This window comes from Cricetulus griseus, chromosome 7, assembly GCF_003668045.3.
Source record: "Cricetulus griseus strain 17A/GY chromosome 7, alternate assembly CriGri-PICRH-1.0, whole genome shotgun sequence".
Taxonomy (NCBI): Eukaryota; Metazoa; Chordata; class Mammalia; order Rodentia; family Cricetidae; genus Cricetulus; species Cricetulus griseus.
The window spans coordinates 56686949-56712814 of NC_048600.1; the positions used below are offsets into that span (position 1 = coordinate 56686949).

Consider the following 25866-nt stretch of genomic DNA (forward strand, 5'->3'; position numbering starts at 1 on the left):
CCAACCAAGCCCTCTGAATGTTGGTGCCAGCTAGGAGGCCAAGACTAACAGTGGAACCAGTGTTTATCCCTAGAGCACAAATGGACTTTGGGAGCCCATTCCCTATGGAGGGATACTATTGCAGCCCAGATACAGCAAAGAGGGCCTAGGCCCTTCCCCAAATGATATGAAGGATTTCAAAGGTTTCTGGTGGAAGGCCTTACTATCCCTGGGGAGGAGTTTGGAGATGGGTTGGGGAGGGGTTGGTGGACAATGTGGGAGGATGGGAGAGGGAGAAAATGGGGGAATGGATATGTAAACATTAGTAGTAATTAAAGAATTTAAATAAAAGAAAAAATAAAAATAAAAGGAACAATAATGTGGAAGATTCAGTGGATAGGAATGCTATGATGGTTTTCTTGAAGGCATTTAGGTCCCAAGAATTAATGTCCTCCATGAAACTCTTTGCTCATATTTTCATCTCAAAGGATGAGATGAAAACAAACACACACACACACACACACACACACACACACACACACACACACTTACGTGTGTGCTATGGAAAGAATTTGATGACCAAATTCTATGAGTACAAATAATATGAGCACAAAAAAAAAAAATCAATTGTTGGTTTAAACACTGAACAGGGTAAAAATACATCATTGAATTTTGCATTATTTATTTTAACTGATGAAACAAACATAGCTTTATCAAAGTAATTGTCACCTTTGGTAGCCTGAAGGGTCAGGGTTAAGTGTAAAAGGCACTATGTAAAATAAGGCAGCAGTTATGTTCTCACAAGATAATAGAGTTTGGGGAAGGAAGTTGATGGTATTTTAATAACTAGATAATGGTGATCATGGTAGCAGTAATAGATTTTTCTTTCCATTTACCAAGGGATTCCCACAAGCCAGAACACTGTAAGCCTTTTTCACTTGGCTTTCTTTTGCATGTGAGTAGGCATTCAAATTCATGTCTCTGGGCTTAGGCAGGAAGTTTTCCTCCCCACTACATTATCTCCCCGTGTCCCAGGTTTTTGTTCTGTTTTTGCTTCTTGTTTTTTAATGTTAAATACCCAACTTCATTTCTACAGCAATCCAAAGACAGTGGTGATTTGTGGAATGATTTCTGATAAAACCACTTGAATACCAAGCAGTAAAGCTACTTTGGGAAGTGAGTGGCCAAGACCTAAAGATTCACACTGTCAATCAAGGTTCCAGGTGGTTTTGAGGCAAACAGAAGTAAAAGCATTAAGGAGATTCTGGAATTTGTTTAAAATTTAGAGTCATTGAAATAAGATGTTGTAGGTAGAGCCTGTGGGGCAGTGTTCGGTCTTGTGAGAGTTTAATCTTCAGGGCCTGTATGGTGAAAAAAAGAGAACCAACTCCCATGGGTTTGAATTGATCACTACATGCACACGGTGGAACATGCACACACACTAAATGAATAAATGAAATGTGTTTTCTGAAATATTGTTCGTGAATTAAAGAGTCCTGTTACAGAGAAAGAACACTGAGATTGAATATTAATATAGGATAGGCAAGATCATTTCAGACATGTATTAGCAGGTGAGTTTTACGACAAGTGGAGAAGCTATGGAAAGCAATGCTAAAAGTGGCATGAAGCTGGTTTCTGAAATATTGGAAATAATAGTGTGAGTTTGATTGAATTTGCTTCATTCTTGATGTTTGCTGGGCTTCATACAGTGGGGGCTCACAGCATCAGCAGGGGAGCAAAATAGTGTAATAAGTAAGGAAAAGCATGTGTCTGTGAGCAAACATACTAACTTGCACTCTTTCCTTACAAATAAATAAAATACTCAAAGTCACTGGTCATGACATCAGCTTTGTTGTGAATTGTAGATAGTACTGTGATTTGGGGAATTGCTATAAGCTGTTTGCAGAGAGTGGGAATTCTGTTGCACATTCGTAGATTTCAAGAAGTTCTGCTGCTTTTGGTTTAATTTACAAGGAACAAAACTTAGAGGAGAGAGGCTGACAGCAGGGACATGACTTAATAAGATGCCAACATAGTCCAGATAAGAACAGACAAATTTGTGAACTAGGACAGAGGCAATGGTAACAGAAAGGAGGACAGTTACACAAGAGATTTCAGAGGCACCAGAGCCTTCATGATTCATTAGGTGTAGGAGGCAGAGACATGGCTCTGAGTGTTCATGACTGGCTCACAGGGGCCATGGTGGCACTGCTGCCTGATAATGAACCATCAAGAAGAGATGGGGTTTGGAAGGAGGATTGTTAGATCAGGATTCGTGATGATAAAGTGACTGAACTGACAGTACACACTGAGTGCTACACTAATCTACCACCTGGAAAATATTTTCCTCAAGGGATGGCATAGAGGTACTGATAGTAAATAAGAGGACTCAGGAAAGTAAATGTGAGAACTGTGAGGAAGCAATGCCTTAAGTAGGGAGGAATTCTTCCCTATACAAAGTTCTCCGTCTTATTTATAAAAAGGGGTACAAGTGTTGGTGGTAGTTGTAGTACATTCTGTCTTTTCTTCCTCTCTTTCAGCATACTCAGTTTTCACAGCACAAACATTCACACTTAAATACATATAATATTAATTTAGTTTATTATACTTTATAGTAACTCCTATTCATACTAACTGATTCAGACTTGCTACTTTGCTAATTAAAAAAAAAAACTTAATTTAGCTAAAAATACAGTAAGCTAATTTAAAGAAAAGTAGTGCTGAGAATAGGCTCCAGCTTCAGCCATGATGAGCCAGGAGTTACTCTGCTCAGTCTTCCCACACAGTTTCCCAACATTTTATAAATGAAGAGCATCATTAGAGTAGTCCACGAAGTTCATCTCCAAAAGCTTGGTGTCATCAGCTCTGGGAATGAGCTGGGCGCTTTTGATGTTAGTATGATATCAACCAGGAACATTCTGGCTTTGATGTCACTTTTCTCCTAATTATTCCATAAACCTCCTCCTCTAACCAAAATTACAGAGAAGCCACTGGTCTTGCAGCTGCTTTTGAGCATTCTAGAAAATCATCAGGTTCATAAAGCATTCCATTTAATGTCTCACAGCACCTTCCATTAGTTTCACATGGGATTTTTCTAGAATCAAAATGTCAAAATCATCAAGCTGTCCTCTTGATATTGACATTAATTTTCCAATTCAGGCTTTATTTTCAGTGAGGCCATTGAAATAGAAATGCATAGGAAACACATATTTTTTAAAGGAGAACAAGGAATAGAAAAAAAATGTAAATGCTAAATCTAACCACCACACTAAAATTGTATGAAATTGAGTTTTATTAAGGGAAGTTATTGTATCGAATCTAGCACTCTCCTTCCCTATAGTTTCATTGTGATTTCCTTAGAGAGATTTTATTATTATGGTACGTTGGTAATTTTTGCCATGTATAAAGTGATTGGATCAGTCTCTTCTGTGCATTTGTCTTAACAAATGCCCACAGGCAGTCTCCAAGTGACATTGGGGCGCAGAGTGTTATACTAGGAACTTAGATTGCAGCATCAGCCTTCCTCTACTGCCATTTGTGCTGAACATCGTGCTGGAACAAAATGAATAAACAAAAAGTGTGCTAGTCATGAGTTTGTGGATGCTGTTTTAGGGTGCTGGTACAAATATAGAAATGTAAATATACAAAGAACTTAATCCCAGTTTCTCTTTCTGGAAGAGATAACCAGCCACTGGAGATTATTTTTATATTACTTTTATATATTGGGAGCTGTAGTTCAAAGGTAGTCTTGAGATTTTTTTTCCCCTTGAACCAAATGAAAAAAAAAAAAAATGTTCTGGCACATGATGATCAGGATCCCTGTGGATGAAGGAACAGAAGGCTACCTTTCTCCATACACAAACACTGCTTCAACCTCTTTGTTTGCTTTTCAAAAACAAAGAAATCTTTAGAAGAAATGTGCCAGTCATGGAAGAGATGCAAGGATCAGATCCTTCTGGAGTTTGGAAAATGGTGTGTTGAAGGCTGACCTCGAAATATCAGTTTCATTTAGTTCCTGGTTCTTCTCATCTCTGAGCAACAGATATGTTCTATGAATTTTACTAAATGATGCCATTGGAAATCTGATTGAGACTTATATTTGCCTTAATATTAATAGATAGTATGGTGAGAACCTAGTGTTTATGTCTGAAATTGGGACATATTTAAGTTGGTATAATAACATTGAGCTGTTAGAATACTCTTTACAGAGCACACATTCAGCTTTTCAGAGTTCAAACTGGTTGCACATGTTAAATGTTCCTCATCACAAAATATGTCCATTTTGTTCCCACAGAGCATTTTGAAACATCATACCATCTATATTAGTTACTTTTATATTACTGTGCTAAAACACTGTGACCAACTCATCTCACAGAAGAGTTTATTGGGGCTTACAGTTTAAGAGGGTGAGTCCATGACCATCATCATGGGGAGTGTGGGAGCTACCATACAGGCAGGGTGCTGGAACAGTAACTGAGAGTTTGATTGTTGAAACACTACCATGAGGCAGAGATAACTGGGAATGCCGTAGGCTTTTGAAATCTGAAAGCCTACCCACAATGGCACAGATGGTATTAGTTAGGGTTACTATTGTTGTGATAAAATATCGTGATCAAAACCAAGTTGAGGAAGAAAGGGCTTATTTGGCTCTCATATCCTGAATCATAGTTCACTGAGGGAAGGAGAGATGAAAAAAAAAATCAAAACAGGCTGGAGGCAGGGTGGACAGGCTGTGGAGGAATGCTGCTGAGTGGCTTACTCCCCATTTCTTGTTTAGCTCATTTTTATATAACAAACAGGATTAGCAGCCTAGGGATGGTACCAGTCATACTGGGCTGGGCCCTCCCAAACCTATCACTTATTAAGAAAATGCCTACAGTTTTAATTACTTTTTGAAGCCAAATCTTTTTGAAGTATCTTCTCAATTAAGATCCCCCCTCTCAGATGGTTTTAGCTTCTGTCACCTGGACATAAAAATAGACAGCACATACTTCCTCCAATAAGTCCCCACCTCCCAATCCTTCATAAGCAGTTCAACCAAGTGGGAACCAAATATTCAAACATGAGTCTGTGGTAGCTATTTTTATTCAGACTACCCTACCATTAAAAGTCATGTTACTTCATAAAAAATATTGACCTTCATCTTCTCTTACTAATTTAATGTCCTGGCTATGTGTACTTAACAGGTGCAGTTTTAGCAGCATTTAATGATTGACAGCTCCAGAAATATCAGATCATTTTATGTATAATATGTATAAATACATGGGTATAGCATATATACAGACTCTCAATAAGTAGGGTTTTTTTTTTTGGTTTTTTTTCTTTTTTTTTTTTTTGTACCTATGGAGCAATTGGGATAGTTGGTCCCATCAGAGTTTCAGATAACATCACAGTATCTATAGCTGATTACTGATGCAGTTGTGACTAGAGACAGGTCTATCCAATATGCAAAGCATGTTATCTTGTCCAGTTTTGGAGCCAGTATAAAATTACTAAATTGAACAGTGATATCCAGACACAACAAACCATATGAACATATGAACTCATAGCATTTGTGACAGTGACAGCATGCATAAAGACTATACACACTCCATCAAGAAGAAATCCCAACATTGAATTTGGAAGGTAAATACATAATCCTTAAGCTAAAGAGCTATTAGCATTTGATAGTCTCTGGTAGAGGAGGATTCAGGTTTTTGTTTTTGTTTGTTTTATGAGAGAACCTCTGATATAGTAACAGAGGTTATACATCAGAACAGACCACAACTCTAACACTAGTTTTGCAACATAAGCTGGATGAAAGGGAAGAAAAAAGAGTAATCGCAAAGTTGGAAAGGAAGGGGTGAATGCATTATAAGGGTGGGATTTGAAGAGGGTATGCTAAAAAATCATTGCATGGTATTCTCAAAGACCTAACAAAAGTAGTTTTTTTAAAAAAAATTAAAGAACTGGAAATTTAATAAGTCCTCATCCACTTCATTTACTCTTACAATTATTGAAAATGTTTCAATTTCAATAGACTAAGAAACATACTCCCTAAAAGGAATAAATTAATTTACACCAAATAAACATTTTCCTTTCACAAATAATTGCAGTTCCTTTTAAGAAATTAGTAAATCAATTGCTAAAATATTTTATTTGCTTTGATAGGATACATGTATATTCATCTATGCTACTAGAATACCAAATACCATTTTGCCAAAGAAATTAGTCTGCTTCATGGTCTTTCTGAACGTCATGCATAGATATGCATTGAAAAGCTTTCCAAATTCTATGTGTCACTTAAAATTCTTTTCAAGAGTGACTTACCAGACGTTGTCTTCACTACTTCAGTGGTATTCCTCAATCCAACAAATGAAAACTGATACAGCCTCCAAGATCTCGTGTCGCCCACTTCAACAGAACTGCGCTTCCATTGATAAACAATTTCTTCACGTGGATAACCATCTAGCATGAGATGAGAATGAATACATTAAATGCAACAGTGGATGGCCGGAGTTAGCAGCTAATTTCTTTGAACAAGTTGTAAATGCTAATGGAGACAGCACTGTAAGTCATATAAGCACCCTGGACTGAAAAGACTGAAAGTAACAAAGTCAAAACTGCCTTTGAAAAATCACTTTTAATTGCATGGAATGTAAACAATAAATGATGTTCTAAATGTTATAGCTGTGCTTTATATCACCTGAGATAATACAAAAATGTCAGGTACAAAATGAAGATTAGAGATGTAATATCCTGTTTCATACTGAAGGCTTGCCAGTAGTTTAAGATTCTGAGAGTCATGGAGGCGTGGGAAACAATGAGAAAGATGCAATAAAGATATATCTGTGGTTCCTAATATCATGACCGCTTCTACTATCAGATATTAAGTTGTTCAGTCTCCCTCCCTCCTTCCCCATCTTTTGTTTTGGCTTCTGGGAATAAGGCTTGCTAAACAAGTAGTTCATGAACCTTTAGTCCATCATCTCCTGCACCCATCTGATTATTAGGATTACAGGGCTAGTGTATGGCAGAGAGCAAGGAGAAGTGAAAATATAGGATGTTATTAAGATGCAGTTTGGACTCAGTTTTAAAATAGAAATTTAACATTGAAATTTGTATGTAGAAATGTCAATGGGAACACACAAAAGCACTTAGGGAAATAGAAGATCTTCAAGAAAAATCATATTACACTGAAAGTCAAGGCAAAGTAATGACTATGAGTATGATTTTAATAGCTATCATTGGAATTTTCTTAATTTTTTATAAAATAATTCTTAATAGAGATTATCATATTCCTATATCATGAATTTATGGGCAGTGAGTATTTACTGAGTAGACAATATTATAGTGAATTAACTGTGAACTGTCCTGTTCTAAGTAAAATTTGAATATAATTAAAGCCAAGGCTGGTAAGAAAGTTCAGTGGTAGAATGTTTGTCTAGCATGAAACAAGGTCCTGACTTCACTCTCTCATACGGCCCCAAATGAGTGGATACAGGAATGAATAAGTAAGAAATAAGCACTCAATAATGTTAAGTGAAGATAACCCTTGACTATAAAGTATTATTTTTCCATTTGAATTCAATATTCTTTGTTTTACCTTTGATTTTACTTTGGTTGAATCTTTATTTACTTTTGTAAAAGAGAGCAGATAGAAGACATCTACAGAAAAGCTGGGGACATGTGTAGCAACACTGAGAATGGGAAAAGCATGGTCCTGTTAGGGGACACTGTGAGGAGGGTAGCAGTGACTGATTTTTCTTGAAGCAGTAAGTGGCATTACATTGTGTGTGTGTGTGTTCAGAGGGCAATTGCAAATTTCGATCTCATGGCACAATTACTTCTTGTTTCTGAGTTTCAACTAATTCAAAAGAACAACAGCTCTACTTGGTTAGTAAGACAATAAGTTTATTCTCATTAAAAGTGAAGGAATTGTCACCTTTATAAGTGAACACATTTTACTCAAGTAGATAAGCATGAAATTTGATATATAATGGAAAGTTTTCTAAGTATATATTGTATACATTTCTATCCCTGCAGTTGAAGATATGATGAGCAGATGATTGTTTCTTTTATAATTGGCCTTTAAAAATTAACCACGGTTATAAATTTATTGATCTTAAGAGTTTCCGTGGACTCCCTAGCAGAAAAATTATGTTGATGAAAGTGTATGTTTTAAGTCCATAATTAAGCCGGGTGTTGGTGGCACAAGCCTTTAATCCCAGCACTTGGGAGGCAGAGGTAATAGGATCTCTGTGAGTTTGAGGCAGGCCTGGTCTCCAGAGTGAGTGCCAGGATAGGCTCCAAAGCTACACAGAGAAACCCTGTCTCGAAAAACCAAAACAAAAACAAAAAAATCCATAATTAATTTTTCATGCATCTAACTATGTCCAACTGTCATATGAAAAATAAGGCAGTAAGAGATAATCTAATGTGGATGATTAACAAAAAGGAAAACACTTAGGTTTGGTTTCAAATATCTGCAGAAGGGTTAATGTTTAATCCATGGTGGAATTGCCAAAGATCCTCTTGGCATAGAATCCATTGAAAATAATAACAGTAAGTCACACTTTTATTGTGCTGTTATGCCATGCATTTAACATATATTATACTAACAGAATGGTGTTAATGCGGCATACACCTTGTCTAAGAATGTGTTATAAAATCTTCTGAGTCCACTGAAGAAAGGAACTGGATGTATAGAATCAACCATTGTGCCCTTTCTATTGAGTCCAGGCCTGGTCCTAAAGTCCCCTCAACAGTGATTCTAGGCATTCTCTATTTTCTAAAACTTCCCCACTCAATAAATTCTTCTGCAGAGATTGTCTTAATTGGCACAATTTGGAATTACAATAAAAAAGATTTTGGGAGGTGAGGAAGGGTGGGGGAGGTGAGGGAGTGGGAGGAGGGGTTAGAGGGAAAAGTGTGGTTGAAATGTAAAATAAAATCAAAAATAAAAGAATGGAAAAAATATTTCAAAGTCAAGAACATAGCCCAATGCAACTATGCAACTTCTATGATTCATTACATTAATTGATGAGGTGATTGAATGACTGCAGGTGATAGGGCATAATACAGGCAGACCATTACTTACAACTGGAGAACTCCAGGGGGCAAGAGTGTTCATCCATTGGGAAGTTGTGTAATTGCAACTGGCACTCAGCATCAATTGTCAGCCTTATTATAATGACAATAAACACAGAGAAAACCACTAACATCAGTTCTAAAATGCACACTGGCATCCTTTCTAGAAAAATCTGACATTCTGATTGATAACACAATCTGATCTTCAGTGAAAACATTTCTAAGTTCCAGGCAAAAAATTATTTCTAAGCAAATCATTTCACAGAGCAAGCAGAATCATTTAATTCACCTCAACTCCATTTATTTAAAACATGTGGTTACTTGTTTTGTATTTTATCTTATTTATTTTTTACAAATTAATTGCACACATTGGAGGCTTCTCAGTGGATATATTTAACTTATTTAAGAGAACAAACTGTTTTAGGAACTTAAGCTCATTTAATGTTTGCATCGAAATGAATGCTGACAGTTCTCTGATCTTATCAGCTAATTAGCACAAAGCCTTCTGTTGGCAAGAACTTGCTGTTTTTAAATTGCCATAGGTGGGTTTTAAAATACCTCTGCTGTGCAATGGACTTGTGTGCACTTTTACAACAGAACATCATGAAGCCATCAGATAGGATGTTTAAGAGGAGGAGACTATCTAAACACTAAAAAAGAGATGCTAAATGCACATACACTGACAGATTTTGAAAGCCTTAACCAGTCTCAGTTTGCACAGGATTAAAGTTGCAGAGTTTCAAGCCCTGAACTGAGGCTCCACAAGTCTGAATAGAAAGGAGTTTAGATCTTCTGACACCTTTCGAGATGCTTGGAAAAAAGTCACCCTGCAATGGTGATGGTAGGTAGTTTTCAAAATATTCACATCTGTGAGCTGTATTTCTTACAACCTCCAATACCACTGCTTAAGAGATAAAACTGTTATTTTATAAAAACTTAATTTAAAAGACTTTCCAATAAGCATTACATTTAATTGGAGACATTTAAATTTTTGTGGTATAATAAAACAATTAATGATCTTTCTGTGCAACTTTAATTGCCTATAAACCTTGGATCAAGAAAGCTCAGTTAGGGCTCTGTTGTTTGAGCTTACTCAAGGTCACATGGCAAGGAACAAGTCACAGGACTTGGAGTCAGGCAAGAGGCTTTAATCACTGTCTCTTTATGATTTTTCTTCAAAGAAAAGCTTGGCTTTATTCACAAATGAGATTTTAATTAAATTAGATATTTATTAGAATTATCTCTTAAAATTCAAATGATATTATTACAATTAAAGATAATTCAGATAGATTTCAGATTTAAATATAGACTCAGATATATATAGCTCTATAAACTTAGGTATCTGTATGTGTACACATACAGAAGCTAAAATCATGTCTTTATATATACATTGTCTCAAGCCTTAAGCATACCATAATTGGCATTTTTATGAGGCTTCCATAATTAAACACCGTAGTGCTTCCTCAAATTAATAAAACTCAAAGATGACTAAAACATTATAAAATGATAACAAGGCATGAGCAAGGATGAATGATTGCATATTTCAAAAGCCAGAATGAGCTCTGATTTACAATACAGACTTTGATTTTCAAATTTTTCATTCTAGTAATTACTTTATCATTGATTTAGTAAATTCCCAATGACTTTAAAATTGGCACAATGGCTTACTTTCCCAATTGAAGCCATTTTTCTCAGTCACTGATGTAAATCTTGTTAGATTAAGCCATTTTAAAATAATATGATTCATATGTTTAGTATTAAGAATCATAAGACATAAATATACTTTACCGGACCTATTACATGCTAAAATCTAGGGGTATATTACTTAATTTTTGGTAATATACAAATAAATCTTGAATCTGACATACTTTTGTATCATGCCCTGTGGTTAGCCATCACTCTCTAACAAATGTGAAGGGTGAGATTCTTACCTGACAGCTAAGTATGACTACTATATTCATAGACACTAAGGAATGAGAGGTAAGTTAGTGGGAGGTAGGGAGAAGTGTACACAGTACAGGGAGTGGTGGCTAAATCTTTTCTAATTTATATCTGAGCTCACTCATTCATGTAAATAGAAAATATTACAAGGGAAACATCATGCTTTTTACATAAAAAAGAACTTTGGTAGGGATTCTAAAACTTAAGTCCATTCTCATAACCTTCTACAGAACAGTAAGTCCTGTATGCAGAAATGCCCTAGTTTATATGACAGCAATACAGAAAGCAAAGAGCCCTGTGCTTCCCTTCCTTTCCAACCAGCCTTCCTTCTTAAAATCATAGGGTTGATTTTGTTCCTTTATTTTCAACAAACACCCCCCCCCCTCCGCGCGCGAAATAATACCTTAAGGTGTAGAGAACTCGACCATCATTCCAGATTCGTAGCATCCTGTTGGGAGTAGTGATCCAATGAGCGTCAGCCTTTTTGGAGTTCCTGAAGAAAGTGTCTGGAATCCAGATTTTCCCCACCATATTGCTATTCAACCGGAGAACTTTAATGGTACTGTTAAATTTCAAACGTCTGTCATACCAGGTTTGGGCAAAAAAAATATCAATTGTATATTCCTGTTTTAAAAAGAACAGAGGGTTTAGAGTGTTTGTGTTTCTCAGTTCCGTGTTTATTGCCAGTACCAGGCAGTGTTGTTTGGGTTTTGAATAGCCCCAAAGAAAACAGCAGCTTTGTTGATGAAGTCACTACCATATCTGCCTTAGACATCAGTTTCATAGAGTTTTCATTTCAGCCCAAATAGCCAATCCATGATAAATGCCTTCCTTCCCACCCTTGTAAAGCAGGGAGTCAGCTCATTATTTGCCAGCGAGGAGTGAAGGCAGGTGCTATCCTGACCATTGTAAGATGATTAGCATTATCTCTGCCTGTTTGTCTCAGATATCACTAGCAAACCTTCCACCCCACCTCACCCCTGGTAGTTTTAAATATCTCCTAAGAGATTAAATGTTACTCCCGCAGAGTAAGCCAAAGTCCAGAGCATTCGAGGGGTACTTAAATGGAGATTTGTAGTTGCCTCATAATAAAAGAAGGGTTCTAAAAATCCCAAATGGTCACTCATTTAAAAATACAAACTATGCAAGACTCTTTGCCCCTGACAAATAACAAACATTAAAAGACAACTTACTAGAATTTATGGTTATTTCATTTTCTCTAAAGGAGATAAACATAATTAAACAGCTTACTTAGTTAACTATGCATTGTTTTTATTTGTGAGTTAATTAGAATAAAATGATTTTATTAAAATATTAGTGGTAATTCATATGCTGAATTAATCTCTCCCATGGAACATGTCTTTAAATGTAATAACAAGAAGAGAATACACTGATTTGCCTCAAGAGCTTATCAGCTCTAAGGGGTGACTCCAGCCAAAGGCAAGCAAATACTATGTGAGATTCAGAGCTGCAGGCCTGGAGTCAGAATACTGAACTGTTATGGCTCTAACATTCATAGGCAGTCTTGAGGAAAAAAAATACTTCTATTATTTGGGCTTTAATACATGGCTGTACTTTCAAGGTCTAGTATACTTAGATTCTTCGAATTTTGACTTTGTTATCAGTATCCTGATTAAAAAAAAAAAAGTCCTACTTTTTAGACACAGAGTAAGGGATTACGATCCTACAATCCACACTTCCAGAGATAGTAAACAAAGTAAGACCCTATAGTAAACAAAGAAGACCCTAAAAGAGACAAACTTTGTCCCCTGGAGAAGGGGAAAGGGTCACCATCCCCTGAGCAAATTGAGAACATGGGAAGAGGGGGGAGAAAGCTATGAGAATGAGAAGGGAAGAAAAGGAAGGATGCAGAGATCATGAGGGAGCAGAAATTTTGAATCAGGTGTAGATTAGAAGAAAGGACGTATAATAGGTAGGATTTTAGTTGCGGGAGGTGGAAGAGGAGGAAGGAGGGAGAAGGGAACTAACTGGGATGGTCATGTAATTCAATCTGGTTTGTAATTCAATATATATATATATATATATATATATATATATATATATGTCCTACTGCTGCTGCATGTGCGTGTGTGTGCTGTGTCTGTATATCTCTCTCTGTGCTTGTATGTATGTGTATGTGTATATGTGTCTATATATCTATTTCTGTGTGTCTGTATGTGTGTGACTCTTCAGCAGTTCTTACTCTGGGTCAGTCCTCTGACTAAATGCTTCTCCCTTGTCAGCTGATTCATAGACCACATGATATCAATAACCCAAAGAATCAAATCTGATAACCATATGCAATACCATAAATTACATAGTGTCCTCATGGTTTAAATAGCCATGCCTGTGCCTTGTATTACTTTAAAAATCTTGATTTCAATCAGAATAGTTTAAAATAGGAAAAGAAGAACAAATAAAATCAACTTAGAGTTCTTAGAATATGAAGAATCAGCAGGGCCCTTTTACTTATCCAACAACCTATACTCCATTTCATGTTGAAAGCATGAGGCATCAGGAGAAGAAGAACTGCTTTTTCAGGACTACATGCAACAGGAGCATGTGTGTCTCTTGCTGCTGCCACACTGTTCTGTATTCTTGTCTGAACCACCTGCTACCATGCTCACTGGCAGGCAACAGCTCCACTGTTTATGTCTTGCCTCCCTGTGCACAGTTTACTTCTCTGCTTGAAGGTTTTTTTTGTTTTGTTTTTTTTTTAATGAAGGAACAACCAATTTTATAAACTATTTTCAACTAATTAATGATGAGCTGAGAAATAAAATAATTCAATAATTGTGGACATACTTTAATGCCCAAAAATGGCAATGAAAAGACAAAGGTATAAAAAAAAAAAAAAAAAAAAAAAAACAGCATTTTGCGAAACCAAGGGACAGGTCCCAATACTATCACTCTGATACAAAGCTCAGCTCTAACTTTCAATGCACTGCCAGGAAGAACAGTCTAAATTGTTACTCACAGATTGTCTTTAAATATTTAGAGTTTGTGTCAGAATACTAAGGATGTAACAACTGAGAATCTTTTTCATGATTATATGAGTTTTACATCACTGAATATTTAAATCATTCCATCTGTGTCTCTGTGTATATTTGTATAGAATAAATATATTCTAGCATGGCAAATTCCAATTTTCAGGAATAAGATCACCATACTATATTATATTGTTATATATATTATGCTGTGCATTGAAATAGTACTTTTCTGCTATGTATTTTGACTGCATTTATGTTTCATTATTTTATTTTATTATATTATTTATATGAAAATATACTATAAGTTTATTCACTTATAATGTTACATTATATACCAAATATAGCTTTCACTTTACATTTGGGCTGAAAATATTATAGATAGGAATATTTTCTCTGAAAATATTTCTGATTTGAAGCAAAGTATTATTCCAACATCATCAATCTTCTAAAAACTTTCGTATTTTGCTGTGGGTAGCAAAGGTATACAGTGATAGTTGAATCAACATTGTATCACAACTAAACTCATTAATTTCATTTCTCACCATGTTTGATTTTTATAACAAAAATCCTTAAAATTTTAACAGCTTCAGGTTACATGAAAAACACCAGGTCTCAGGATTGTCTTTTCTTTCCAAACTTAGTTCCCTTTAAAGAAATAAATTCCTCATTATTTTTAAGCTAAAATAGAAATGAAATTATGTAACTTACCATATTGATAGCATTCACAGGCCCAATGCTGTTCACATACATATCTGTGTGAATTAATGTTGGTTTCACTGCAAAGAAAATCACAGGTATATTTGTTTGCTTGTTTGTTTTGACCAGGAATAAAATTGTATTCGTTTAGTCTGTTTCTTAACCTATGCTCAGTTAGCTGCATTAAAAATAATTTATTCTGGACTAATTTAGTACTAGTTAATACTTTAGATTTTCATAATGATTTTTTCAAAGAAATATATATATATTTTAAATCATGTTGTGTCAGAAAGCATGTATAGTAGGTTTTTGGCTTTTCCTTGTGAGAGTATATAAAGTGAAGGAATCAAAACATGTTCTTTCTGTTGCTTTTCTATAGTATTGTCTCAGAGAGCCTGAATTTTAGCACCTTTTCTCTCTAATCTCTAGAATCTGTATTTGCTTACTGACCACACTTGATTGATGTATATAGAAACACGATTAATGAGTGACAGGGGAAATGTGTATTTAAAGTTCAAACTAGACAACAATAATGTAACATTGCTTTTGCTGATTCTTTTATCACCACTTAGCCCTCAGACATCTCCAGCCAACCCCAAATCAAAATCTTCACTAATGACCTACTGAATTATGTAACTGTGTAAATAGTAGAAGGAAACCATCAGGAAGCCCATCACACACCAATCTGTTAGACAGACAGAACTAATGTTAAAAATAGGTGGTGTACTGTTCAAGATCAAATGAATGCAATCTATTTCCATTTAACATTTAAGGAGCAGAAGATACATAAGATCTTTCTGGGCTTCAGTTCAAGCATACTGGTCTCATCTTTATTCATTTTCCTTGAAAGTACCATGCCCAAACTCTCTGTCACAGATGGAATTCTTCATCCACAGTGACATCTACACCCTTGACTTCCTGTGAGGGAGGTTACTTTGACTTTGGGTGGGTGAATCTTGGACAGATACTATCTAGACAGAAGTGAACATGGTACTTCTAAGCCCAAACAGTAAACCTCATAATGTTTTCCCTTCTTTCTTGTTCTTTTGAATTACCATGAAAAAAGGGAAAAGGATTCTCACAGGTCTCCTGTTGATTCTGTAGTAGAAGGAGAGACTATAAGACCTAGTTTGGTTTAGTCTAGGTTATCCCATCCCTCACTCTGGTGCCAAATACTGTTTACTGCTAATGCCACTTGAAATTTAGCTGGTTGTTACATAATTATGTGTACCCAATATCCTCTCTGCTATTCTTTACTTTTCTTTCTTTTCTCTCAAGTATTTTGTCATCCAAAGATTTTATAATTCAACATCAACTTTATAAAAAAAAAGTCTGAAATATCTAGGAAAGTATCTCACAGTTTTTCAGATTCACCATTGCTACCTCCAGGCCCGAATGCGATTTATACAACTTTTCTTTATGTTGAAAATTATAGGATTATAATTTAAACCATTCTGGCACTTGAAATATAACAATGTGTTATTCTAATTAAGTTACTTGTGTTGGTGTACCACCTCTACAGCACAGGATCCAAAGCTTCCTCATACCTCCTATATCAGGTCGAAGTTTGTTGTCATACCCTTCCAGTAGGTTGTTTAAGATGACAGTGACATCACCCTCAGGAACTTTTGGAGTCAACACCCATGTTTTATTAGAAGCATAATCTTCATAGTCGTCATCTGATTTTTGGCTAGTGAAGCTAAGAAAACAAAAATATTGGTTACTAAAAACACAGATTACAACTGAGTTGACGTCTACCACAAACCAGACAGATCAAACTAGGAATGAAGCAAGATTGCAGGAGTGTAGAAAAAGAGCCAAAAATTTACCTGATGGTTAATGTAGAATGATGGCTAATCTAACCAATTAAACTGAGCAGATGGAGATTAAAATGTATTAAAATGTTTCCTCCAATTTTGCAGAGTGCTTTGCCCTCCCATCTAAAAATAAGCCATGTGTTATCTTTTATTTTTTGCCTTTCCATATTTGATGTTCTTCTCACCCACCTGCCCAGCCTCATAAAGGACATATTAAGAGATTGTGGAAGTGATATTTAAATTGTCGAGGCAGCCTAATAATTCAGCCATAATATCTCTTTCTTGCTCTTTTGAGAAGTTAACTTACTCCAACCTATTAATGAAAGTAAGAGAGTGATAATTAGATTCACTCCCACAGCCCTCAGACAGGCCCCTACCTCCCCCAACTGAGCCACTGAGGAGAATTCAGGCTTACTGCCTTCTCTTCCCCCAGGCTACATGATGTGAATTTTCTCCACTTTCTTGCACAGAAGGCTAGAGTCATTCATTTATCTTTAGTTGTTAAGAAACTGGTACTATGAAGAAAAATGTAGTTGCAGACTTTAATTCACCCTTTGTCAGAGCAATATTAACTAAGCCAGATATACTCTAGTCATATGAATAAAATTGATTGTTTTGACTGATCAAATAGTCTCAGGATATCTTGTCAGTCAGTATTATATGCTGAAACCAGGTGGGAAATCCCTTGCAATTGGTATAGAAGTGAAGAATAGATATAGAAAATGAACTGAATTCTGTGATTCGTATCTTCCCCTACTCCAAGATCTAAGTCCTTCCCTTCCACATACAAAATTGTTGTATTTTTCCAGGTCTAGGAAAATGTTAGTTCCTACCAAACCCTCCCATTTCACTTTTCATTCTAGAAGTCTGTACTTTAGAATGAAATCTGAGGATTATGAAAATTTGACATATAAAGACTGACACTCCATCCTTAGCTTTAGTTTTATTTGCCCAATTATGTTACAAAATAGATTATTATTGGATAGCAGATTGCCACTTTTCCCTGAATGTATGTATAGGCTTTAGAAAAATTTTATTTTGTTTATTTATTTGGAGTAAATTTCTTGGGAGAAATTAAGTGTGCCATGGCACACCTGTAGAGGTCAGTGTTTATGAGAAGGTCAGAAAACAACCCATGGTACTCCGTTTTCTCCTTCTACCATGTGGTTCCTGGGGTCAAGCTAGGGTTGTGAAACTGGGTAGGATCATGAGGCTGAGTGGCAAGAAGCCTGTACTGGCTGAGACATGTGTTTTTCCCTCATGCCATATTTCACCTTTCTTCATTCATATCAATTGCATCCAATGTGGAAACAGTAAATAAGTTTACATGTATGTATATGTGTATTCATACATAAGAATGTATCATGGCACATGTGTATATTTATGTAAATGGATAGACAGAAAATAGACCATCAACAATATGTAGATGTCCTAAATTTTAGGAGAATGATGACTGAGTTTTTAATGTTGGAAAGAAAGAAGATAGAAGGTGATGTTTTAAGAGGGAACACTAACTACTTAGATTAGCTTAGAAAGCAAGAACAGTAATCTTGTCATTTTTATAGCTTTGGGAAATAATATCCAAAATTAAGTATGTATGAAAAGCCTTATAGGAATGCACTAGTTCATAAACTAACCTGTGTGTGTATGGGTGCATGTGTGTAGTTCACATGATATATTTGATTGAGTAGATAATGCATCTCACAGAAGAAATGAGAATTATAATATAAGGCATGGGATACTTCCTTACAAGTTACTTCAGAGATACATCAGAGGTCTCAAAAAACAACAAAGGCTACTTGATTAACCAACATAAGAGTATGATAAAGACTGTTAGGCTAAAGATACCATGCATTTTGCCTATAAGACATAGAGAAATCAATCTCAAACCAACTGGGAAAATCCGTCCTGGTGGTTAACTTTTATAGTTCCAGGAAGAGCTGTGTAGTCTGGTAAAGGAGAAAAAACACCAAGGGCCTTAACTATCACTGAATTCTTCATACTGCAATAGTGATCTGCCATGCAAGGTATGCCTACTGGAGCAGTAATGCACCCGTGCTGTCTGGTTACTTTTACGGGGTAACTACATGCCTTCTTACTAATTTGTGGTTTCTTCCTCCAGGTGGGAATTCATGTCTGGTACTAAAATCTTGGTGCAAGACCCCATTGTTGGGGAAGTTATAGGCTCTAGAATGGAGTATGATATCATTATTTTCATAAATTTTCCAACAGTTTCCTAAAGATTATAGTTACAACCTCAGAACTAGGCTACTCTTAATGTGGTCAGAGAAGTTACTTTTCCCAGTAATGCTGGTTAGTGCAGAGACACACAAGTGGTTTAACCGTAGTTGTGAGTTTTCAGCTCTGAGCACAACATAATTGTTAACATCCTTCCCAACAGATGTTATTCTCAAGCTAAGGTATAATGTCAGAGAAGAGGAGATAAAAAAGTAACATCACAGAAGAGGAGGTGAAAAGAATGGGAAAACTGGAAGATGGGAAGGAGTGCTGTGCAATGTTGTCTTCTGAAAATGGAATGGATATGACTCTCATGAGCTCTCAGCAGCTGTGGTCCTCTACAGAAAATCAAGCCAGGCAAAAATCTTAGCACAGACAGGGCAAGGACTATTGAGGTGCTATTGACAATCAGTAACTGTTGAAGGAGATCCATTACTGTTTGCTGATGTGGCTACTTGTAGTTTGTCTATGCTCCAGTGGATGCTGTCATATCCATGAGCATAAGAGTAGAACTAATTAGAATTAGTAGGCAATTCTTTCTAGAAAGAAGTGAACATGAAGTTGGTAGGGGAATGTATGTGTATGGCGGTGGGGTTCCAGGGTGAGTAAAAAGTGGGAATGGTGGGTGGATATAATCTTATATTATAGTATACATATATGAAATTCTCAAGCAATAAATTTTTGAAAGTCTGGAAATGATATAACTAGAATATATTCATCTATAAAATTCACAAACAAAATTTATAAAAAAAATAAATTAAAAAGTACATGGACAAAGCTTCTACCAAAGCCATTGAAGGGACCAGCTCCCTATTTCAGCAGCCATAACAGCCTAACACATGCTTGCCTGGCCTTGCCTTGGTCACTAGGAGGTCAGATGCCTGGCAATTTTGGCAGCCATGACAGTCTAATATGTGTTTGCCTGACCTTGCCTTGGTCACTAGGAGGTCAGATGCCTGCCTCATGGCAAGGAACCAATCAGAAGTTAGCTGGTGGTGCTATGCTTTATGGCTCTGGGTGCACTTTGTGGACAAGTGCACATCAATTACGTGCAGAGCATAGCAATCACCCTGGGAGGGCCTATGGGCCATAACAACCAGTTGACCAATCAACACAGGGCAAGTCCTCCACACCTGGATGCACACCAATCCCAAGCCTGTCTGTACCTCCAGACACTCCCCTTATGCTTCCCTATAAGATCTCTATCGTGTGGCTTCTCGGATTCTTTCCCAGCCATCTGCCATGGTGGATGGATGAAAGGCTGGAGCTAACATGGGGTTAGCTTGTTAAACAACTTCAATAAAACCTCTGGCTGTTTGCATCAAGTTTTCAACTCTGCCTGGTGATTGGGGTTGGCCTTGGTCCTGGGCAGGGTTCCTGGGGGCCTGAGCCTCCAGTGGTCTTTCACCACCATTTTACATTTTTTGTTTTAATGAGCATAGGAGCTCCACATAAGTATTTCTTGCAGAGTGCCTATACTATACAGGGTGGTCTGGCAGTGTTTCAATCACTGTGGGGGGGGAATGTATACTTGGAAATCTATTCCACCCTGCCAGGAGTTCAGGAGAACTTTGATTTCTATTGTTTTTAAGATGTCAGCTAATAGCTACAGGATGTCCTGGCCTTGGTAGAGAATGGCTCCTATCTAAATAACAATAGACTTGGGCCAGGCTGGGTTTACACCCACCCTGAAGGCTAGCAGTATGTGCTATGGTGAAGTGCCTGAAGGCCTGAGTACTGCAACAAAGGAGTGTCTTTAGGAGTAAAGGAAATAATTAACATCTGCCCTTTTTACATGATAATAGATGTCTTCTGCCATTGCCCCCACCTTTGGATGGTTACTTAAGATGATGCATCCATAAACTGGGCACCTTCAGTATTAACTGATTACCTTCCTGTTATAATTAGATGCCTCTGTCTTTTCTTTAACACATTGGAAAGCTAGCCTTTCCTCATCCACACTCCTCCACTCAGGAATGGACCCTGGAGTGGTTAGGCTGGTTCTGCTCACAGCCCTGAAGACAGCAGTCAGCAATAAACCACCTCTCCAAGGAAAGGCCTCACTGCAGCCTAGACTAGCTCTCTGCTAGAAAAATTGGCTCTGGGGGCTAAATTCTGAATTTCACCAAAGCACTCCTAAGCGCTGCCTAATGGAGCTCTGATGCTATGACTTAAATCTTACTGGTGTATGTGTAGTGGGGGGAGGGAGTTTCTAGAAGAAAGGTTTAAAGTTACTTAGTTCATGAAGAAAAGAATATGGTGAGTCCATCAAATGTAATTAAAGGGACTAGCTCCCCATTTCGGCAGCCATGACAGTAACACATGCTCTATGACCTTGTCTTAGTCACTAGAGGTTAGGTGCCTGACTCGTGACAAGGAACCAATCAGAGGTTAGCTGGTGGCTCTATGCTTTATGACCCTGGGTGTACTTTACAGACAAGAACACAGCAATGACGGAGAGAGCATAGCAACCACCCTGGGAGGGCCTATGGGCCATAACAACCATTTAGCCAATCAACACAGGGGAAACCCTCCAAGCCTGGTGGCACACCAATCCTGAGCCTGTGCATAATCCTACACACTCCCCTTATGCTGCCCTCTAAAGATCTGTACGAAGCGGGTTCAAGCTGTCTTTGCTAGCCATCCGCCATGGCTGGTGCTAAAAGACCGGAGCTAACATGGGATTAGCTCCTTAAATTACAATAAAGCCTCGTGCAGTTTGCAGCAAGCTCTCGAATCCGCCTGGTGATTGGGGTGACTACGGTCATGGCCTGAGACCCCGGATATCTGAGTTTTCCGGGGGTCTCACATAATCATGGTATTATTTTATTACCATAATCATCCAGACAAAAGTGTAAATGCCTTTTAAATTTTTCTCCTCTCTCTCTCCTCTCCTTCCTTCCCTACCAGGCATATTAGTTCTATTTTCTTTAATATAAGAAGATTCTGATTAGGTGATATAATTTATTTATGGAAAGTTTTCATGCTAATAAATAAATATTCCAAACAAGAGGTATTGTATTGCTACTATTTTTACTGTCTAGCAACTAGAATCAAAAATTCAGTTAATGTAGAAATAAAATAGACTTGCTTAGAAGGAAAGATACTTTCCTGAACTTAACTAATGATTTTCTCAATGTCATCACTTTCCTACCAATTGCTGAAGCAAAAATCCAATTATTAAGAATAAATACATCTGTGGTAGTTTTATTTCCACATTTCAGAATATCCAAATAGACACTGAAAGGAGACAGGTAAATCTAGTTTACCTTCTATATTCATTCTCACTTTATCAGCTGAGAGAATTTACTGTAAGTTATAAAACCACAAGTTTTCATCATTAAGCATGAGAAATTATCCATGCTCATCACTTAACAGGGGTAAGATGCCTATTTAGTTACTAGGTCCATCATGATTAATGGCTGCAAACATGTAATTGTAACTAAAACCTGAATCTGAACATGCTACTTCAAGGCATTTACCTAACATTACATCAGAAGAACTAAACACAGATGTTTTCCAGGAAGAAAAATAATGAGCCCCTATATTATAAATAAATGAGGTTTAGCTTCTCCAAAGCTCTCCCAGCTGAGTTCTAAATTAAAGGGGATGGATGATGCATGATCTGGGATCATTTCCAGATTTGTCTAAAAAAAAAAAAGTGAGGCAAAAATCTTCCCTCATTCATGGTAGGCTGTATCTTCTTTAGAGGTGGAGCTTCGGTATTTACAGAGGGCTATGCAAGGATGATAATATCTGACCAATAAATGAGTCATCCTGTGGAATTGTGAACATGTATGGTAACAAACAGACTGATAATGATTTAAGGAAGTCAATTTAACTGCTGTGTGGTTTGAAATCAAACAAACTTGAAAATCTGAGTCCAGCAATCAGTCAGAATCCCCTGGGGAAGATTTAGAATTATTATTTTTGTAATACATTTTAGTTTAAAAGAACTTCCTTACAGAGGAAAGGAAATGTAATCAAAGTTATTATTAATTGATCATAATTTTTTAAAGAGTCCACTCTAATGAAAATATCTGAGGAACAGTGTCCACAAACCTTTCAGTCTTCTCATTTCTCAAAAGTTTAAAGAGCTTGCCATGGGACATCTGGGCAAGAGTTTTGTACTAGTAGCCTAAAGATTCTCACAGGATTTTCTAGAAATACTGAACTCTAAGATCCATCTATAATAATAGCTCAGGCTCTTTAACAAATTCCATAAGCATTGGGATTTCCTTAATAAATTTGTGTTCCCAGATATATCCCTAGTGCATGAACTGGCTTTTTGGAGTCCATGTCCTAAGGAAAGATACCTTGCTCAGCCTAGACACAGCAGAGAGGGCCTTGGGGTGGTGATAGGACAGACTTCATTTACTTCACATGCGATGCCTTACCCTCTCTGAGGAGCTTGGATAGGGGTAAGTTGAGGGATCAAGTAGGGGAGCAGAAGGAGGGGAGGGAGGTGGAACTGGGGTTGGTATCTAATAAAAAAAAAAAAAAACAGGCAAGATGGCTGAGCAGATATAGGTGCTGGCTGCCAAGCCTGGTGACCCAACTTTGATCCACAGAACTCCTATGCTAAGTAGGAGAGAACAGACTCTGGTACGGTTTCCTCTGAACTCTCCATGAATGACATGATATGCCTACACCCAAATAATATATGTGATAAAAGACATTAAAAGAATTAAAGATTCCATTGTGTGTGTGTGTGTGTGTGTGTGTGTGTGTGTGTGTGTGTGTGTGTGTGCTGAGTAGTACTCTTTGTGTAAATATACCACATTTACTCTAACCATTCTTCAGTTGAGGGGCATCTAGGTTGTTTCTAGCTATTACAAATAATGCTGCTATGAACATAGTTGAACATAAGTCTTTGTTGTGTGAATGTGCTTCTTTTGGGTATATGCCTAAGAGTGGAAAATAGCCAGAACCTGGAAGCAATCTAGATGCTCCTCAACTGAAGAATGGATAGAGAAAATGTGGTACATTTACACAATAGTGTACTACTCAGCAGAGTGGGGGGAAGATGGAATCTTGAAATTCGCAGGCAAATGGATGGAACTGGAAGAAGGCACTCTGAGGGAGGTAACCCAGTCACAAAAAGACAATCATAGTATGTACTCACTCATATGTGGATCTTCGACATATTGCAAAGGATTACCAGTCTGAAATCCACACTGCCAGAGAAGCTAGTAAACAAGGAGGACCCTAAGAAAGACATATGTGGTCCCCTGGAGAAGGGGAAATGGACAAGATCTCCTGAGCAAATTGGGAGCATGTGGGGAGGGGAGAGGGAGCTAGGAGAATGAGAAGGGGAGAAGAGGATGGGTGAAGAGGACATGATGGGGCAGCAAGGTTGACTTGGAGGAAGAACAGAAGAGAGCAAGATACGAGATACTATACTAGAGGGAGCCATTATAGGTTTAAAGAGAAATCAGGCACTAGGAAAATGTCTGGAGAGCTACAAAATGACACCAACTAACAATTTTAGCAACAGAGGAGAGGCTACTTTAATTGCCCTCCCCTGATAATGAGATTGATGCCATCTTATAGCCTTCATTCAGCAGCTGGTGGAAGTAGAAGCAGACTCCCACAGCTAAATCTTGAACTGAACTGAAATCCAGTTGCAGAAAATGAGGATTGATGAGCAAAGGGGTCCAGACCAGGATGGTGAAACCCACAGAAACAGCTGACCTGAACAAGGTGGAGGTCTTGGTTCCCAGACTTATAGCTGGGAAACCAACATGTGACTGATCCACACTCCCTGAATGTGGGTGTCAGTGAGGAGACCTCAGAAATCTATGGGGCCCCTTGTAGTGGATTAGTACTTATCCCTAGCATAGGAATGGAATTTAAGAGCCTATCCCACATGGAGGGATACTCCCTGAGCCTAGACACAATGGGGTGGGCCTAGGCCCTATCCCAAAGCATACAGCAGACTCTAAAGACTCCCTGTGGAAGGCCTCATCCTCCCTGGGGAGCAGAAAGAGTATAGGATATGTAGGGTGTTAGTTGGGGGACAAGGGAGGAGGGGAAAGAGAGGGACCTGGGATTGACATGTAAAATAATCTTTCTAATTAAAATAAAAATTAAAAATGCAAAAAAATTTAAATAACAGAAATCCAATATAAAAAATAGAGAAGGAAATTCATGTTCCCAGTTTACCTTAGTCATTTGAAACTATATCTCTGTGTTATAATTATAGTATTTATTTTATTTCTGTTTTTACATATTTATATGTGGTCTTAACTAAGCCATAACCATTAACTCTTCTTAAAACTGATAATGTGTTAATTATGAAAAGGCAGAACTTGTTAAAAAAAAGTCCAAAGTCCAATTACCTAAAAGATTCTAAATACTTGATTTGAATATATAGTTGGGGTGTTTGTTGTGAAAACTTGTTATTTTATGAAGTTTTATATTTTTATTTATTCCATATTCTATACATTTACTAAAGCTCCAGATTAAATGGATGGGGTTTCTTTATTATACCTTTCCAACATCAGAGATCAAAGAGTTGGACAAGAATTAAAAACCATTTGTTGCTTCATTGAGTTTTCTGTAAGTCCAGTGATACACACTTCCTTATAGATACACTCTATATTTTTCTTTACCTAACATAGGTAAGGTAGTTGAATAAAATAATAAAAAGAATAACAATTATTTTTATGCTTGAAATACATTTAAGCTAGTGTATTTTGAAAATTGTTTGCACTGCTGCTATGCTGGTACTGGTTGCAGGTTTATTTTATAGACACAACTATTCATTTGAACAGTATTTTACATGTCATTATATCTCCCACAGGTCATATATATCAAAGAAGTGATACCTTTGAATCATTTCTATTAAAATATTCTTGTACTTGGGAGGTTTTTCTCTCTTAATTTTATCTTTGGGGATGGAGAACTATCTCAGCCATGTACTACCACATCTGGCTTTACACAGGCTCTTGAGATCTGAATTGAGGTAATTAACTGATCCACTGAGACATCTAGTTAGCCTAGTAATAAATGGTGTGTGTTGGGGGGTGTATACTTGATTTTCCTATAAGTAACAATAGTACATATATTACATATTTGTTGCATTATAAAAAAAAGCTTTAATAACTCCAATGTGTCTCTCATTTGTTCTGTAA

The 25866-nt window shown here is 37.0% G+C and overlaps 1 protein-coding gene across 3 annotated transcripts in view; it reads right to left on the reverse strand.

Moving 5' to 3' along the window:
* Gabrg2 (gamma-aminobutyric acid type A receptor subunit gamma2) overlaps positions 1-25866 on the reverse strand; it is an 88843-nt gene that overhangs the window by 44592 nt on the left and 18385 nt on the right. For 2 of the 3 annotated variants that reach the window (XM_027425233.2, XM_027425232.2), the window contains exons 2-6: positions 16223-16374; positions 14688-14755; positions 11393-11613; positions 9059-9141; positions 6289-6426 (exon numbers count right to left, since the gene is read on the reverse strand). In XM_027425233.2, the coding sequence (XP_027281034.1) occupies positions 6289-6426; positions 9059-9141; positions 11393-11613; positions 14688-14755; positions 16223-16374 (662 nt within the window). The remainder of the gene's footprint in view (positions 1-6288; positions 6427-9058; positions 9142-11392; positions 11614-14687; positions 14756-16222; positions 16375-25866) is intronic. The other variant, XM_035447848.1, reaches the window with a different exon arrangement.